This window comes from Echinops telfairi, unplaced genomic scaffold (genome assembly GCF_000313985.2).
Source record: "Echinops telfairi isolate 266 unplaced genomic scaffold, ASM31398v2 ScPeMD7_3533;HRSCAF=4204_0, whole genome shotgun sequence".
NCBI classification, from domain to species: domain Eukaryota; kingdom Metazoa; phylum Chordata; class Mammalia; order Afrosoricida; family Tenrecidae; genus Echinops; species Echinops telfairi.
Genome location: NW_022107431.1, coordinates 612,625 through 631,762, shown reverse-complemented (window position 1 = coordinate 631,762; position 19,138 = coordinate 612,625). Strand labels below are relative to the sequence as shown.

General features: G+C 53.8%; 1 protein-coding gene across 1 annotated transcript in view; it reads right to left on the bottom strand.

Annotated features, from left to right (window-relative positions):
* WDR27 (WD repeat domain 27) overlaps nucleotides 1–18,722 on the bottom strand; it is a 132,355-nt gene extending 113,633 nt beyond the window's left edge. Inside the window, exons 1-9 of the mRNA XM_045294510.1 lie at nucleotides 18,642–18,722; nucleotides 12,223–12,418; nucleotides 11,258–11,399; nucleotides 5,801–5,925; nucleotides 4,107–4,220; nucleotides 2,923–2,974; nucleotides 2,224–2,294; nucleotides 1,338–1,458; nucleotides 121–217 (exon numbers count right to left, since the gene is read on the bottom strand). Of these exons, the coding sequence (XP_045150445.1) occupies nucleotides 121–217; nucleotides 1,338–1,458; nucleotides 2,224–2,294; nucleotides 2,923–2,974; nucleotides 4,107–4,220; nucleotides 5,801–5,925; nucleotides 11,258–11,399; nucleotides 12,223–12,411 (911 nt within the window). The 5' untranslated portion in view covers nucleotides 12,412–12,418; nucleotides 18,642–18,722. The remainder of the gene's footprint in view (nucleotides 1–120; nucleotides 218–1,337; nucleotides 1,459–2,223; nucleotides 2,295–2,922; nucleotides 2,975–4,106; nucleotides 4,221–5,800; nucleotides 5,926–11,257; nucleotides 11,400–12,222; nucleotides 12,419–18,641) is intronic.
* Between the last annotated feature and the right edge of the window lie 416 nt (nucleotides 18,723–19,138).

Sequence of the window (19,138 nt, the reverse complement as noted above, 5' to 3'; positions counted from 1 at the left end):
TCACCCCCCTGACAGGCACCGTCTCCTGACAGGCACCGCCCCCTGACCAGCAAGGGCCCCCTTGCCCACTAGAACCCCAGGCACCTAGAACCTAAGAAGCGGAAGGCCCTAGTTATGTACCTCTCCCTCCCTGGCCTCCGACTGAGGGGCAGGTCGCAGCGCTCCAGGTGCAGGGCAGGAAGGGCCGCCTCGGCCCTTGCTCCTTTCTTCTTCTCACCTGGGGAGGAAGGAAGCCGTGGAAAGCTCGGAGCGGAGCAAAGCTCAAGGCTAAGAAGCGAGCGGCTTGCGAGGAGGCAGGCCGTGGACCTGGAAAGGAGATCCCGAAAGAGGCGGCCCTGGACACGTGCCCGCCTGCAGGCTGTCACCAAGGGCAGACAGGACGGGATCTGCCATGGATGGGGTCACGCCGGCCTCAGCCCCAAGGAGCTCCACTCGGCTTTTCATTGTGGGCTACAGTGACAGAAGTACAGCGTGCTTTACAACCCTAGCACTCCTGACACACGTGTTTAAAACAGTGGGAGACCTGTCCTCTTCCAAAATGAGCTGGCTTGGCTTCTCTTTTTAAAAAGCAAAGGCAGAAACTGACCCGCGGGAGGCTGTGGTGAAGCATGGGTGATCTGTATGCTAGATGTGTCTCTGGGCTTAAATGTTCCAGAAGAAGGTTGAAAACAAAATTAGACTTGCGCTCAGAGGCCACCAGGAATAACCATGAAGTGTCTAGCTTAAGCCCAGGCCCACTCTAGTCCAGTGGGTTCTGGCCTGTGGGGACCCTGCAGGACAGAGCAGCTCTGCTCGCTGGGGTTGTGAGGATATCACAGTGCAGATGGCCAAGCACTGGGGAGATGGAAGCTTGCAGGGCCTAAAGCCACAGGGAGGTCCAGGAACTAAAGCAGGGGGAGGTTCAGGGCCTAAATCCAGGAGGGGAGGTCCAGGGCCTAAAGCAGGGGGGCAGCCATGAGGTCCAGGACCTAAAGCCAGGGGGGAGGCCCAGGGCTGGGCTGCGCTGTTTGTTGGCAGACGGTGCACTGCCTTCAACAGTGGCACCTACAGGGCTCTCATTTCAGAAGCCCATCTCTGGGGCCTGTCTTCCAGGACACTGTTGGACGGGGTCAATGGCCAAGCGCTCAGGAAGCAGGCAGGCAGTTAGCCATTAGCAGGGACCCCTTCCCATGACAAATGGGCAACAGCAGCACTGTTCCCCGTCACCCTCACCTGTGTCACCACCTGGGCTGTAGGGCAGCTCTCCCTCCCACAGCACACCGCACCCATACGCCGATCAGTGGGTGCTGCTGGGGACAGTGGTGCCCTGCTGGGTAAGGGAGGCTGAGCCAAGTTACCTAAGATGCTGCAGAGCCCAAGCTGCTCCTTCCTGGCGAAGAAGCTCGCTGCCTTTCTCCTGAGGTCCACACGCGTCACACAGCGATAGGGGTGCCTTTCAGCCAGGCTGAAGACCCAGAGCTGCAAACCCACACAAAGATGCTGGGTCTGCAGAAGCTGCGCCCACGAATGGCAGCAAAGTCCAGCAGGAGGAGGGAGTGGACGTGTGGCAGAGCCTCCTGAGAGACCCCATGTGTGGTTCAGGTGTCTGCTAGAAAGCATTGGTGAGGGGGTCGCATATACTCACGCCAGTCATCAACTCCCACTGAGATTCACCCGTCACCCGCACCCTCTGCTCACACGTCCCCCATCACCGTCTGTGCACACATCTGTGCACACATCTGCACACACATCACACACCACCATCTGTACACACATCACACAGCAGGATTTGCACACACATCACACACCACCGTCTGCACACACGTCCATTGTACACCAGGGTTTGCACACACATCACCCAGCATGGTCTACACACACGTCACACAGAGCACATCGCAAAGCACAGTGTTCACATGTCACAAATCACCCTGCGCACACATCATACGTCATCAGCAACACCAGGAGATGCTTGTGGCCACACATAGCGGGGCGCCAGAAACTATCAGGAAGGGGTGGGAGCCAACTCGGTTTCCCAGGAGGCACCGTGCCCCCCAAATCATGCCGCCCAGCTTTGTGGAACTGAGTTTGACGTCGATGAAGTACGAGTGTCACCCTCCTGTCCAAACCACGTGGGAACCTTCTGCGGACACCAGCCTGGCCCAGAGGTGCTTGGCTCAGGCAGTGGCGCTGAGGCCCTGTCCTTCATGGTGGCCACACAGGAAGCAGATCGGCACAGGGCCTCACCTGACCGTTGGCACAGCCGGTCACCAGCTGCTCGGAGTCTCTGTGGAGGAGAATGCTGAGGAGAGGGTAGGCTGTGGAAGGAGCACAGGAGGCCAAGCGTCACTCAGGGGCAGCCACGCAGCGGGGAGTGTCACCAGCGCACCTCCGTGAGGCAGGCAGGCACAGGGCCGCATGCAAACAGTCCTCCTCAGATGCAGAGAAGCAGGGAACCAAGGCATGAAAGCAAAGCCTGGGAGGCCCTGAGTGTGTGATGGAGGCGGGGGGTGGGGTGGGGTGGGGGTGTCCTAATACAGGGCCCAGGCCAGACCTGGAAATGTGGGCATTCATCCCAGAGGAGAAGTGTCCCACATGTCCAAGGCTGGAAAGCCTGTCACCGCTGCGCCACAACCAAGCCCAGCCTTCATTTCCACCTGGGAGCAAGCGGGTAGGGACGATGAGCCCAGATGCATGGCACTCAGGGTGCCAGCCATCTGAACAGGGCCCTTGCCTGCACAGGCTACATGGGAGCAGCCAGGGCCTCCTGCCCCACAGTCCCCCGGAGAGCCTGCCAATGTGCAGCAGCCAGTGAGGTCACTGTCCATGGAAGAGATGGGCCTGCTCCGTTAGGATGTCCCCGCCCTGGCTCATGGGACGCTGTGCGATGGGTGTGAATGACATGCTTGGAGGTCCCCACGCTGTGTGAACGGCACCCAGTCTTACCTGAGAGCACGGGTGAGGTATATACTGAGGTCCCCACACGGCAGTCCCACACCTGCAACAAGCACACGGCCCTTCAGGAGAGGACAGAGCTGTGAGCTAAAGGTACCCCCAATGCGAACACCTGCAAGCCCACTGCCATCGAATCTGTCCCTGCAGGACAGGGTAGACTGACCCCTGAGAGCTTTTACAGGAGTAGAAAACCTCATCTTTCTCCCTCTCAGCAGTTGGGGCTTCAAACCGCTGACCTCACAGCGAGCAGCTCACTGCTTAACCCACTGCGCCACCAGGGATCCGCCCCCAGTTATGTTAGTGTATAGGATCAGTTCTCTACAACACAGGGATCCGCTTCCCCAGTTACGTTAGTGTAAAGGATCAGTCTCTACTACACAGCGATCCGTTTCCCCAGTTATGTCAGTGTATAGGATCAGTCTCTACAACACAGGGATCCGTTCCCCAGTTATGTCAGTGTATAGGATCAGTCTCTACTACACAGGGATCTGTTCCCCAGTTATGTCAGTGTATAGGATCAGTCTCTACTACACAGGGATCTGTTCCCCAGTTATGTCAGTGTATAGGATCAGTCTCTACTACACAGCGATCCGTTCCCCAGTTATGTCCGTGTCTAGGATCAGTTTCTACAACAGAATATTACAAGTATGAAAGAACTAAAGCTGTGGAAAGCAGTGCAAGATGGCAGAAGCTTCTGTGTAAAGTTGACGTCCCCAGAAGTGGCAGCCCGTGGACTTGGCAGAACCAGAGAGCAAACAGCTGGAAAGTGGGGAAGGGAGACTGAGGCCAGGGTTCTGGTTCTGCGACCCCACGGGGGCTTAACCATGCAATCACACTGCATGCCCAAGGTCACACCGCTGACTGTCTGGCACACATGGGGGACACGGGAACTGACTGGCAATCCCGCCCCATCTTCCTGAGCCCGGTTTGCAGGGCGGGACTCCCTGGTCTCCGGTGATGGTTCTCCTGCTTTGCCTCACCCCAGGAGATGCTGCAGGCACACCTGCGTGTCCGGCTCAGGGGCCGTGGTTCTGAGGAGAGTGGCCCCAGGCCAGCCTGGGAACGTGAGGGTGCCCCCCCCCCACCCTCCCACGGTGCAGTGGTGGGCGCACACCACCTGGGTGGCACCAGAGCTCTCCCAGGCAAAGTTGGCGTCACCCCAGCCAGCCACGTACCTTGAAGCTTCTGTCCTCAGACACGGAAATGAGGGTGTCTGCTTGCCAAGTACTGAAAGCCAGTGCGGTCACTGGAGCCAGATGGCCCTGCAGCTCGGCCAGGACAGATGGGCTCTGGAGGGTGGATGAGGGGTCAGTGACATTATCACATAACCCTCTTCTAAACGAGAGACAACTGTGTATAAACCAAGAAGTCAGAAATCAGGCAGCTGAGCCAAGCGGACACGGCCACACACCACAGGACCCACAGTTTGGACAGTACCAGCCAACTCAGACTGTCCCTGAGCAGAAGTGGGGTGCACATGTCCTCCTCGGGCCCTCTCACCTCTGCCACCCTCCCCTCCCACACCACATCTGTCTGCCAGGCTTCTGTCCCGAGGAGGAGCGTCCCAAGGGGGGCATGCAGGGAAGGCTCCCTGGGAAGGCTGGAGCCCTGTCTGGGCAGAGCTTTGCACCTGCTGCTTGGTTTCACCAGTGTGTGGCTGAGACCCTGCCCTGCTGTGGCTTCCTCTTCCCGGGACCCTTCGCCAGACTCACTGGGGATTCCATTCCCACATGCACGATGCTCTGTTTCAACAAGGAGTTGTACTAATAGCCTGGCGCTGATACAGGGAAGCACCGTGAGATGTCCACACATGCAGCGTTTCATGCATTCCGGCTTCTCCACGGACTTCCCCAGAGGACCAGACTGGACCAAGAGCAAGCAGACGCCATCTACCTTTCTCCTGGGACACTTCCTATCATTTGCCTGGGGTGTCCAGTGCATTATTACATCTTCTTTCAGGTATGACCCTCCGTTTCACAGCTGGGCCCAAGCTGAACTGAAGGCAGGGACTGTGCTCTCTGGGTCCCCAAAGACCCCTCTTTGCTTAGGGTGCTCTACTGAGACTTTATGCCTAGCATATTCCTATCCTGAAATGTTTTCAGCAAGGACATCCTTTGCAGACAAATAACTCTGTTAGCCAGCTTCATCTGGGAAAATAAAAGACCGACTGTGATAAGCAGAAGGATTTGGGAAATCCCCACAACACATCTCACCTCACTCACGAATATAGAAGCAGCAGTGTCCCTTAAAATGCTCCTGGCACTTTCTAATTGTTTCCACACTTCACACTGCTCTAATGACTCGGCCTTACCATCTCACCATCCGACGCAAAATCAACAACCTTCCTAGGAAAGCAAGAAAGGCTTGTTCCCATGAAAATGAGGCTGACGGAAGAGGTCAACAGAAGCCCTGCAGGATGAGGCTGCTGAGCCTGGCTGCAGGAGGGCCATGAAGATTTGAGGAGATGTGTGGAAGCCCTGCGGGATGAGGTCGCTGAGCCTGGCTGCGGGAGGGCCATGAAGGTTTGAGGAGACGTGTGGAAGCCCTGCGGGATGAGGCCGCTGAGCCTGGCTGCGGGAGGGCCATGAAGATTTGAGGAGACGTGTGGAAGCCCTGTGGGATGAGGAATTAGAAGCGGGACACGAAGCACAGGCGCAGGAGGGCTTGGAGAGAAGACTGTGAAAGGAGGGGGAATGCTTGAAGACACTTTGGGCTCAGGTCAGCCCTGGTGTGCAGTAGTCCTGAACAGGCCTGAGCTGGTCAGAAACAGCAGGCGCAGTACAGCTCCGTTTGCTTCCATGCCCCTCCCCTCCCCCTTGAGAGAGCCGCCCGGTTACAGTCGCTCTGGGGGGAAGACATGCACACCTACCTTGGTGTCCATCATGAGTATCCTAGTCCCCACGCACACGGCGACAGTATGGTCGTGCAGACTGAACCCCAGGCAGATCACCTTCCCCAGGAGCGAGCCCAGGACCGTTCCACGAGGAGCCATTCCTGTGGGTGTCAGCCGTCAGTGTCAGCCCACAAATGCCCCCATGTCTCCCACAATCAGCAGCATGATGAGATATGGGGGCGATCTTTCTCCTGAAGTCATGGGGGGCACTGATAAGACCCTACTCAGAAGCATTCAGAACAGCGGCCATTCAGTCTCTGGACAGTGTGAGAGAGCAGAACTGTGTGGGGGTGCGTGTGGCACACGAGGGGCATCCACACAGTGAAGACACTTGGGTCACCCTTCTGAGAATGGCATGGGGCGACTGAGTGGCTGTACCCCAGGAGCAGCCAGCCAGGACCCAGCAGGGAAGTGAAGGCACCGCTGCAGCTACTGGACTCACCACTAGAGGGCCTCTGTGCCCACAACCCACAGGGCACCTGCTGTGGTGAAGGCACTGCTCTTCCCAGTGAACAGCCAGGAGGGACCCGATTCTGGATGGCTTTACCTCAGAGACTATTGGTTCTGTGTGACCTCCATACTTTGGGTCACAGTGGGCTTGGTGTGCTGCCCAGGCTGCCCACCTCAGGCCAGAGACTTGTCAGAGCTCCCAGGGTAAACGAACAGCCCATGGTGGGAGCACAGCACCTCTTAAACTGGGAACAACTGTCTACAGACACCACTATGGAAGCAAGCGACACACACATGTATGTGCATATGTACTGCATTGGTGTGCACATATGCTCTGTGCGTGTGTGTGCATCTGTGTGTATACATATGGCTGTACACTTCTGGGTACGTGTGCGCTGTGTACGGCATTATGCACCTCTGTGTTCGTGTGCATGCAGGTGCGTGTGTGTGCATGTTCACATCAGTAGATCAGGGGTGATGCTCTGCTAGCAGATTCGCGATGCTACAGACTGGCTAAAGGTGGGACATGACCTGGGATGGATGCTGTGGTCTGAAATAAGGTGGCACTGGTTTCCTAGAGTGATCCTGCAAATTCTCCAAGTCACTGAGTGAGCGCCAACTCCTTCCTGTGGCTCCATGAGGACCAGTCTCCCAACTGCCAGCAGGAGGTGCCTAGTGGGCCTCTCCTCCCACTGCCAGGCAAGCCACATGGGCACACTCGCCCTCGTCTCCAGGCAAGGTGGCCTTTACTTCGGGGGTCGGGAAATCGACCCTCTCTCAGCACTGAGCCCTCTTTGTTCCCCACAAGGACACGCCCTCCTCAGAACAAGCTGGGTCAGCCGTGCCTGCGAGCCCTCCATCCCCTGGGCCTCATCAGTCACCGGCCTCGCTGACTGTGGGCTCTACCTATCCATCCCACGTCCATTGGGACCAAGCCCCTCTCCGTCGAAAGTCCTCAGCTCGAGACATGCCTGCTATTCAAGTAAAACACCATGCAAACCGAAAGCATCTCTTTCATTCTCACAAAAACCAGGTTTTTCTGAATCCTAAGCTGTTGTTACTGCTGTTGCTGGTAGGGGTCGCTGAGCTGGTTCCAATCAGGGGGACCCTGCGGACAAGGGGGTTGGACGCACCTGCTCACGAGCATTACTGTACTCCTGCCCAGGGCTGCAACCAGTGCCCATCCATTTGTGGAGGGTCTGCCACAGCTTTGCCAGCCCTGTGTGTTCGGCTTGGTACTCGAGAGAAGCAAATCAGTAAGTCATGGTGCTGATGTATCGAGAGAGACTGATATTGAGAAATGGTTTCTCGCACAGGTGTGGAAGCAGGTAAGCCCAATCTGGTTCAAGTTCAGATGAGCAGGAAGCAGGAATATGAAGCAGGAGGGCACAAGCTGGTGAAGGCAGAGGTTGTCCAAGTGAATCCAAGGCCCGTGGTCCCCTGATGGCTCCTAGAACCAGCAGCAGGCATGGCAGGAGGTTGACAAACCACATGCAGGATCCAGACGCAACAGAAGGTGAAGGGGCTTAAGGGAGCCCGGCTCTGCTCAGGGTTTCTCTCATACAAAAGTCCACACCCCACCAAGGAGATGCACCAGTCTTCGCCTGGACTGAAAAGTTGGACTCCACCCCTACTTTCACCCAGATATATCCAGTGGGCATAACATCTAACCATCACAGACCACCTCTTGTCAACTTGACACCTGTACACAACTCTTCAACCAGACATACCCCCCAAAGACAGTAACAAAATCACACCTGCGCCTGACATGATACAACTAACACACGTGCAACAACCACACACTAACTCCATTTCCATCTTACATCTCACAAGTGAACTAAACAAACATGCATACATGCACATGGGAGTTACCGTCACAGGCACTGTCCTTGTTTCTGCAGCTGGTCACATGGCCGTGGCTGCCATCAAGAACTGTCTTCTTCCACTGCCCACTGCAGGCGTCCCGTGCCCTCAGCAAGCACCTCGGCGGTCGTGGTCCTGGTCTGGTGCGGTGACAACCCTTTCTTCCTGAAGAGTCTGTGTTCTTAGTCGTCAAGTCAGAATTACTTTCATCACCGCACATCACAGTGCTAAGGGGCAGCCTGAAGGATCGTTTGGAGTCCAGACAGCCCTTTCTTTACCTCGATTATGTCATCTGATGCAATCTCCCCTTGGTAATTGGGATCAATTACACCCTTTTTTGCCTATTGACCCACAGGCATCGGGAGGCCCAAACTGCCCGGAGGGCCAGTAGGAACAACGGTGAGAGGTGCCCCCCCCCCATTTCCATCCCTGGGTTTCTGAACCCATGAGTCCTGGCTACTGGAGAAACTGCACCAGATCTCGGATGGCAGTCCCTAGAGAACACGGCCCCAACCCTGTAAGGTGTTGTCACCTAGTTGAAACTGGTACTTTTAGGAGGCCATGCCATCATTCCATCCAGCCAGGTGCTTCAGGATGATGAAGAACACGGTACAACCAGTGGATCCCACGCGCGTGGGCCCACTGCCACACTCTGTTTGCTATGAAGGGGGTGCCTTGATAGGAAGCAATGCTGTGCAGGATTCTATGTCAGTGGATGAGACATTCTGTAAGACCACGGATGGTAGAAGCAGAGTAAGGAAGCCAAATGTGTATCCAGCGTGTCTATTCCAGTAAGAACAAAACACTGCCTCTCCCACGAAGGAAGTGGTCCTATGTAATCCACCTGCCACCAGGCTGCGTGCTGACCCCACAGCGAATGGTCTCCTGTCTTGGACTCCGTGTTGGTCTCTGCTGCTGGCAAATGGGGCACTCAGCAGTGGCAGTGGCCAAGTCAGCCTTGGTGAGTGGAAGTCCATGTTGCTGATCCCATGCATAACCCCCACCCCTGCCACCGTGGTCACTCTGTTCATATGCCCATTAGACAAGGACAGGGGTGGCTCGGAAAAGAGGAATTCTCTCCACAGGGCGTGTCATCTTATCCACCTGAGTGCTAAAACCCTCCTCTTCAGAGGTAACACTTTGGTGAGCATTCACATGAGACACAAATATTCTCACTCTTTTGACCCACTCAGCAATGTCTAGTCACTATCTTTTCCCTACGACTCCTTGTCACCGATTTTCCAATCATGTTCCTTCCAACTCCCTGACCAGCCAGACCAATGATTGACCACAGCCCATGAATCAGGACACAATCACACCACTGACAGCCCGTGAATCAGGACACAGTCACACGGTTGGCAGCCCATGAATCAGTACACAATCACACAGTTGGTCACTTCTCCTCTGAAGCAAACGGCGTCCAGGTGCACTGCTCCAGGTCCTGCCTGTGAGGACCATTCCCCTTCAGCACTGTCCTTTGGGGAGGTCCCAGAAAGGGCTGTAGTGCTGCTGCTGTCCACTTACCAGTGGCACCCACACATCGTGCAGAGCCACCAGGAAACCAGGCACAAGTTTTCTCTTCCTCAGTCACCTGGTCATAAGGAACTCCCCAGAGGCCATGGGTGCAGACGGGGAGAAGGCAGGTACAGTGACAGGAGTGGAGACTGGGCACTGGGGCCAATTCTCCATGCAGCGTGCTTGTCCCTTCAGGTCCCGCTGTAGGCTGATCTCGTCTGGACCACTTCCATTGAACGATGGAGTGCTGCTGGGCACGCCCAACTCTGTGACCATGACGGGCAGCTCAGGCGCATGGTGACTTGGTGGCCCATGGTGAGGCGTCCAGTCTCCACTAAGGCCCAGTAACAGGCCAACAGCTGTTTGTCAAAAGGAGAGCAGTTGTCTCCAGAGGACGGCAGGGCTTTGCTGCCAAAGTTCTCAGGGGCTGCACTGTGATCCACCAAAGGGGCCTGTCAGAGCCTCCACAGGGCACCTCCTCCTGCCACGGACACCACAGCACCACCACCTGGTCAGCAGGGTCACATGGACCCAGGGGCAGAGCAGCTGGCACAGACGACAGCCTGAGCCTGTGGAAGACCCTTCCCTTGCCCCGGGCCCCACTCAGAGCCAGTGGCCTCTCGAGTCACTTGGTCAATAGGCCAGAGGGGCGCACCCCAGTGAGGGCCATGCCACCTCCCAAACCCAGAGAAGCCACCAGGCGTTGTATCTCCCTTTCAGCTGTGGGAGGGGCAGATGCATTAACCATCTTTCATGTTAGTACATATATCTACATGTGCCCCACACTACTGGACCCCTAGAAACTTCACTGAGGTGGAAGGTGCCAGAATTTTTGTCGGGTAATTTTTGACCTTCTAGCCTGCAGATGATTTACCAATGAGTCTCCAGCCATTGACACTGCTTCCTTATGAGATCCTGTCAGCATAGAGATGGAACAGGTATGGTGAAAGGATACAGCTCTGAATGATGTTTTAAATTCGTAAGAAAAAGCATACAATTAAATGAAACTACTGATTCCCTGTCATTGAGTCGATGCTGACTTAGCGAGCCTGGAGGATAGAGTCAAAATGCTGCCTGTGGATTTCTAAAATTGACTCCTCATGGGCATAGACAGCTTGCTCTTTCTCTTGTTCAGCGGCTGGTTTCTTTCCAACCACTGACCTTGAGGCTATCTGTCCACTGTGTAATCATTACACCGAATCAGTGTCACCCACCGCAAAACTCATCAGCCAGGAAAATTAGCTTTCTCTATCAAGTAGGAAGAGCCCTGGTGCCCTGGTGGCTTGGTGGCTACACATTGGACCACTAACAGCAAGGTCAGCAGTTCGAATCCACTAGCCTCTCCTGGGAGAAAGATGAGGCTGTACAGCTACTCCCATAAAGAGTTAGTCTCGAAACTCACAGGCAGTTGTACCCTATCCTATAGGGTCGCTCTGAGTCAGCATCCACTCAGAGGCTGTGGGTTTTGGTTTGGGTTATACAAAGCTGGCTCCTTGGACATCTTAATTCACGTTTAAAGGAGTCAAAAATAACCGCAAGTCACCTAGTGTTCCAAAACATATTCTTCTACTCCGTTTTCGATCTAAGTTTTAACTTTCCATCTACCCTGGAGTGCGTCCGCCCTGCAGAGGTCCAGGTCCCACACGAGCACGCGGTCCTGTGATGCAGAGCAGAGGAGAAGCGGGCTCGCTTTGTGCCCAAACGCCACAGCAGTTACGGACTGACGGTGTCCTCTTAGGGTCAGAGGCTGAAAAGTGAACGTGACAAACGTCAGTGCCTCTGAGCCACCAGCTCTACAGGTAGGTGCTATAGGTAAGAGCCTAACACACAGCTGACGCCTAAGAGATGAGATGGGCCGAGCCTTCAAGTGTGCTCACTTCACAGTTCCACTCTGGGTCTCAGGCGTTAAAGGCCCAGGTTGAAGTATGACTCATGCTCATCATTCCAGTGATCTCGGAATGACACATAACGTACGGGTAAAATGGTGCCCTCCTGCAGTCTCCTGTTTGCTCAGTAGGTATCGGTGAAACACACACCTGCCCGAGTTCACCATCACATACATCCCTGCCAAGCCAAGAACCATGGCCAGCCAGGCTGACTACCACCTCAACCCCCACAGGAAGGGTGTTCCTGGGCAGTGAAGGCGGCGAGACTGCACCTCGCCCACTTTGGGCCTGTGACCAGGAGACTAGACCCTGGAGAAGGATGCTGTGCTGGGCAAAGTAGAGGGGCAGCAAAACAGAGAAAGACCCTCCACGAGATGGACTGACAGCAGCCTGGGCTCAATGATAATGGCAGCTGTGAGGAGGGTCAGGAGCAGGCCGGGCTTTGTTGGTTCTGTGGTGCACAGTCACGACCAAGTGAAGCCAACTGTCTTGCACCGAACACCTGTTCTCACTGAAGGAGAGCTGCTCACAACAGTACCTCCACTGGTTGATTTTCTAAATATGAAAACATAGCGTCATGCTTTGCTTTTGAACCTTTTCCTCCGTGGTCGGTGGTTGAACCCTTCAAGGGGCAAGGTTGCCAACATGGCACTAACGGTCAGAAGGGAGGAGGACACAGAATACCTGGTCGGAAGGGTTCCTGGCATTGCAGACACAAAGCTCATGTCCGTTCAGTGGGAAGGCGCAGTATGGTTCTCGGCAGGCCAGCTGAACATGCGAGGCGGACTCTGTGGATTCTACCACGTACGTTTCTAGAACCACGGCACCTGTGCCACCATCGTCACCGGAGAATACACTCTGTGGCCTGTCCATCTTCAGTCTGAAAGCAACAAGCACACAGTCTCACTGCCCTGCCGTCCTTTCTGACTCACAGTGCTCCTGACCTGCAGTTTCTCTCACCGCCCTTCCCCGCTTCTTTCTCACATAATACCGCCAGGACTCCTACACGTAAGATAGGGAGTGATAGCCAAGCTATTAATGATCTGTATACTTTATTCATAACGGTCACATGATGAGGCATTCATAGCACACCATAGGTACCTACCTACCCCACAACACCCCAATAAAAAAGGCCCACTTGAAATCCCTGAGATTCCACATGCCAGCTCCCTCCCTGCTGAGGGTTCCAATCAACGCCTGGGCCCCGGTCCCACTTACCACCTGGGGCCACTTACAGCCACATCTGGACACAGCAAACCAAAGTCCTCTCTGCAGGGCCCTCACAGGGGTGAGGTGCTGTGGGGCCTCTGGCCTGGGGTCTCTGGGAAAAGAGCCAGCGAGATCTCCCCTAATCCCGGAGGAGCTACCTTTCCTCCAGTTTTGTACCTTCGACCCCAAAGGGTTAGTGGTTTTTGTGAAACCAAAAGGCAAGCTTTTCCTTTTCATTTGAGGGGGTTTGGTCCAGGCTGCAGTCACCCCTGTGCCTGGTTTACTCAATGCCCTTGCATGACTGGTTAACAGGCTATGCAAAAGAAGTGACTACAGAGCCTACGATGGGGATGAAATGTCTGTGGTCTTGGTCAGTGTGTGCCCACAGTGCCCATGGCCTGAAATGGACAAACACTGTGTCTACAGGTAGCTGACCCCACGGAGGTTTCAAAAACAAAAAGCAGCAGGCCAGCCAGAAGCAGGAAGATGTTGCTGGCGGACAGAAAGCAGGCTAGGGACCTCCCAGAGTGCGCTGTCACTGGGCCGAGGGCGCTAATGCTGAAGACCAAGGGAGGCCCAGAAGGGCCCGTGGCAGTCGGTGCTGACAGACAGTGCAGCCGAGAGGAGCCAAGGGGCCCATCCTGGAGGGGCCGAGATGGCCCCATCCTCAGGGGACAGAGAGAAGCCCAGACCTCTGGCTTTCCGGTCAATACAGGGCAGAGCACTGGAAAGGCTTGTTGTGGCTAGCTGTCCCTGGGTCAGAGCTGACGCACGGTGCCTCGTGCGTGAAACACCGCCAGCCCCCACACCGCCCCCATGATCACTGCCATGTCTAATCTATTAGTGCAGCTACCAGCTCCGCCCATCTCAGCGAGGGGCCCCCTGGTTTTTGCTGACCCTCAGCTTTAAAAAAAGTGTCCCTTTCTGGCAACTGGCTTTTCTGGATGATGTATCCAAGGTGCAGGAGGCCGAGTCCCATCATCTCGCATGAAAAGACGGCTCTGCGATGCAAGGGCAGTTCCTGGGATGCTCGATACCCTCACCAACACCACAGCGCGAACATGAGAATTCTTCGGCCTTCTTTCTCAGTGGCCCAGCTGTTGCAGGGGTAGCAGGTGACTGAAAAGACCATGAGGTGGGGCAGGCACACCTTAGTCATCCGGGGACATCTCTCCTCTTCCTAACACTTCTAAGAGCACCTGTGGACGGCGCCAGGGCAATCCACTCGTGGATCTCTCTCCCTGCTTCCATGGACGCTGCTTGTGGGTTCAGACAGAATGAAAGGCTGATGATTTTCATTCTGCCACCATCTACGAGGACGCTGTTCATCCGCCCAGCTGTTGAGATTTTTGTTTCCTTTGAAGAGTAGCCACACAGAAGGATTTGGCCTGTGATAGTGACATGTTTTCGGGATTTCCTTACTTTCAGCACGTCAGGCTGCATCACGGGCACACCACAGGTGGTTAATGAGCCTGACGTCCACTTGGTCATCATGTAATTCGGCGTCTCAGGTTATCTGCTCAGGATACAGATGTAAAGGGACGCAACCCTGACGCATGGCTTTCCCAACTGTGAGCCACGCAGAATCCCCTTGTCATCTCTGAAGATCTTGCCTCTAGAACTGTGGGCAGGTTCTGCATCAGTACAACTAACTGTCCTGAAAATTCCCAGTAATCCCAACATTATTGATGATATATATATATATATATATATATATATATATACACATATATATAGATATAGATATAGATATAGATATATATGATCTTCACTGCTGAAAACTATTGCAGGCAATGAAACCCAGACATGTCTCTGGTAGCTACCCCATCAGGCCAGGTTCTGCCTGACAGCAGCAAGGGTAGACCTGGTACCAGGTTCTCCTCAAGTCCTTCTCCCCATCAACCTGCAGTCTTTTAGTAGATGTGGCAGTCATCATATGGCTCGGCAAGTCGCCCTACTCGCCAGTCAGAGTGCCACACCGTCGCAGCCTGTGCGAATCCTCAGAGAAGCGGGATGATATGCAGAATTGGATGTGGCTCCAGGACTGGAGGAAGGCTCGTTAACAACCTGCAACATGGAGATGACCCAACTGCCCTTGCTCAAAGTAAGAAGGGCTCAGCATTTGCTGATGGAGCTGAAGGACCGCAACCTTCATTACAGATGACAACTCAAGGTACGGACACCCAAAGCCTCACAACTGGACTAATAAGTAACATCATGATAAATGGAGAAAAGGTTGAAGTTGCCAAGCATTTGGGTTTGCTTAGATCCGTAATCAATGCTCATGGAAGCAAGCAGCTGTTACGAGATCAAAAGAGGCATTGCATTAAGTAAATCTGCTCACAAGACCTCTTTAGAGTATTGAAGAGCAAGGATGCTACTTTGAAGACTAAGGTGTGCCTGACCGCGCCACGGTATTTTCAACACTCCCATGCATGTGACAGTTGGACAGTGAATAAGGGTGACCGAAGGAGAACCGATGCATTTGAACTGCGGCTGGTGCTGGAGAGCACTACTGAAAGCACTACAGACGCTGAAAGGACAAACTGATCTGCCTTGGGAAAACTACTGCCAGAACACTCCTTAGAGGGTACCAGGGTACCAGGTCTATCATTGCTTTTGTCAGGACTTTATTTTTTTCATTTTATTTTAAAACCACCTCTGCTGAGTAGAGCTGGCAGGCTGTTACCTAGACTAGCTGAAATTTCAGAGCTGTATGACTGACTGTAGGGTGGCCTGTACTGTTCTTGGGGAGCCTTTTGGAGATGTTGTCCACCGCCATAACCAGTCTCCATGTGAAGAGGGCAGCTGTGCAGAGAGCACTTTCTTTCTGGGGAATGCACATTGGGTTTCAGTCCTGTCTGGGAACTGTGGAAGTCTTCTCTCACTAGAGGCGATTCTCCAAGTCCTGCGGTTACATACGAGTGCAGAGGCAAGGCCACTTGCACTTTCATCCAGGTTCTCAGTTTCCCACACTGAAGGACACGCAGATCTGTCTTGGGAGAAGCCAGAGACAAGGGTAGCGAGACTTTCTTTCGTGCACTTTGGACGTGTTATCGGGAGAGCAGTCCCTGGAAAAGGACATCGTGCTCGGTAAAATGGCGGGCCGAGAAAACGATGACCGCCCTTCATGAGATGGGTGGGCGTGGTGGCTGTACCAGTGGGCTGGAGCCTAGGAGCAGTGCCGGGCCGCTGGGTGTTGGTTCTGTTGGGCACAGGGTGGCTATGTATTGGAAAGGACTCGACGGCCCCTAGTGCCGCCACCACCAGCTCGGACTTCCAAGTGACACATCTGCCCTTTGTACGGCTTTAAAGAGCCCTTTGCAGTAGACTTGTCCATTCTTCTCGGTCAAATTGAGAAGAGCAACTTATCAGGTTAGATGAGAAGCTAGGCTTTCAGGTTTCATCATCAATTATTTAACTTGTTTCTCAAGAGATGGTTCTTGAGAATAAGACTATTTGCTCCTGTAATTATGTACAGCCTCAGCAACCCTATAGGGACTCGCTATGCATAAGAACCTGATTGATGACAGTGGTTTGGGGCAGTATGAATAAATACTGGGTTACCATATCAAGGAAATGCTACAGTCAAGATGAGCTGGTAAAGAGCTACTTCTGTCTTAAAGTTGAGTCAATAAACACAGAGTGATGGGTTCATAGAAAAATGAGAAGCTGCATATTTGAAACTCACTAACCCAGAAACAACGTATATAAAGTATAGAAAAGTAGAAAACACATACAAGAAAAAAACACATACTAAACCTGAAAGGATTTCCTTCTAAATCTTATCCTGTACATACAGAAAGTTTCAAAAATTTCATGAAAAAAAATTCAGTCGGAAAATAATGACTTAAGCCATGAACTTTTGGAAGGCCCTCGTGTCAACATACACCCCACCAAGGTCAAGACACTGGTGAGAGATCATACCAGTCATCTTTATCCGTAAACAACCAAGGGTCCGTGAAGTGTCACATCAGTATGACAGTTTTCCTCTATGAACGGAAGAACAACAGGGGCCTCTAAAGATTTTTAAGGATTGGAAACAAAAAGAAGTCCAAAGGAGTCAAATCAGAACTATGAAGTGGCTGCCTAATGATTTCCCATCCAAACTTTGGCAAAACTGCCTTTATTTGATGTGCAGAATGAGCCGAGGATCTTGATGGTGGGAAAGGTCTCTCTGGGGAAGCTTCCTGGGCATTCTTTCTGCTAAAATGTTAGCTAACTTTGTCCGGAAAAAACAAACAAACTCTCATTCTTGGGCCCTCCAGGAACTGGTAGCTTAGTGAAATACACACTGGGCTGCGAGAAGCTAAGTTCAAACCCACCAGAAGCTCCAAAGGAGACAGAGGAGGCCATCTGCTTCCATTAAGATTCACAGTCTCAGAGAGCTATGAGTGATTCGACTCTGCTCTACGGAGTCATCACTGTCAGTTGGAATCACCTTAATGGCAATGGCTTGAGCATCTCAAAGCACTGTTGCCGAGACCTTCCACCTCTTGCTTTGTCTTCAGGCTCAGGTTGGAAGCCATGTGGTGTCTCCTGTTAAAATTCTTCCAAGAAATGTTTCGGGATCCTGATCTCACTTGTTTAAAATTTCCATGGGAAGATTGGCTCTTATTTGCAGCTGATGTGGGTGCAAAGATTTGGGCACCCATCAAGCAGAAAGTTTGCTTAACGTTCTCTGTCAGAATGGGGTGTAAGCTTGCAATGCTTACAGTGTGGGCTCATTTCTGCTGCTAACCCCCAGGCTTCGTCCCTAAGGACCCCAACAAGGCAAATTGTCTCTTCGAATATCCAGGCGGAGGGTCTTCGCTTCAGGCTTCAACTTGTCTGAGCCCTTCCTAAAACAAACCAGTCACCTGGGAACTCCTCATTTCTTTGGAGCATTGGGTACCCATAAACTTCCCGCAAACCACCAACAATTTTCACCATTCTTTCATCCAAACTTCTGCATACATGTGATGTTTTATGCCTGCTTCAATTTTAGTGTTATTCATGGTCCTCTGATAGAGCTTTTGAAACTGCTATCTGCCACTTTCAGTGGCCCAAACTAGATAGAGCCTGTTTGAGTAAGGTGACCAGAGGTCCTGCTTTTGGCGGGACAGTCCCGATTTTGAACAATTTGTCCCGCGTCCCTCGGCGTTTTTAAAAAGTCCCAATTTTTGGAAAGAATGCACGACAAGCTAGGGTATACGGTTTTCGGCTGCCATGTGGCTATTTCGCCAGGATATCAGTTTTATCAATGGTGTCCCGCTTTACCAATGTTAAAATCTGGTCACCTTATGTTTGAGCCATGTTGTAACGAGATGGCACAAGTTTATTTTGGTGCCAAAAAATTGAAATCAATATTCGTTCAGAATACGAATTTTTCGTGACTGGGCAGTGTTTCTTTCCATTGTACATGGGGGCGTCAAAACCGATTTGCTACCACCTAATAGCCCTGGTGGGGCAGTGGTTAGGGTTGGGCTGCCATCCACATGGTCCGCAGTCAAACCACTAGCAGCTCCGCGGGAGAAAGACTGGGCTTCCTAGTCGCATCAACAGCCTCGAAACTCACGAGGGGTCGCTGTGAGCGAGAGAACAAGAAGGTCCACCAGAGGGAGCCCTGGAGACGCTGCGGTAAGCACGGCTAACCCTCGGCCCAAGCTCCCTGTGAGGGAGCAGAATGAGTGACAGCCTCCGAAACCCGCAGGGGTAGCTCGACCCTGCCTGACAGGGTCGCGGTGGGTGGGAACCGGCTCGGCGGCAGTGGGTTTGGTTTTGATGTACACAACATACACGCTCATCGTCTGTCCTCAATGTGCAGTACACTAAGATTCACCCGATGAAACTGCAGGGCAGGGGACGCAGAGACCCAGGGATCCAGGGGCCTGGAGGGGCGCCCGCCGCCCTACCTGTTTCCGACGACCTCCGAGCAGGACCCTGGGCCCTGACCCTCGACCTCTGACCCCAGAGCCCAGCCAAGCTGTGCGTCGATCCCCAGTCTCACCACTTGTAACCCGACCCCGGAGACTGACCAACTCCTCTGCCCCACTCTCCTAGGCGGCCTCCGCGTCTCCAAGGTTACGAGCTCCGCCCCGCCACTGGGTCTCCAGGGTGACGAGCCCCTCCCCTCCACCGCTCCGAGCTCAACCCCACCTCGCCTTCCCGCGATAGCCGAGGAGCCGCGCCCCCACCCACCCTCTCGCGAGAGCTGAGGCCGCTCCACTTCCGCTGCCCCGCAGCTCCCGGGCTCCTCCGGTGGCTGCAGCCGCGGCTAGGCGCCCGCGGGGAGTGGCGGTGAGTCCGGCCCGGAGGCCGCGGCGGGCAGTCGGGTTGGCGCATGGCGCGAGCCCCTTCTCTCCCCGACTGGCTCTGAGGAGGGAGCCGAGCCCCTCACACATCCCTGCCC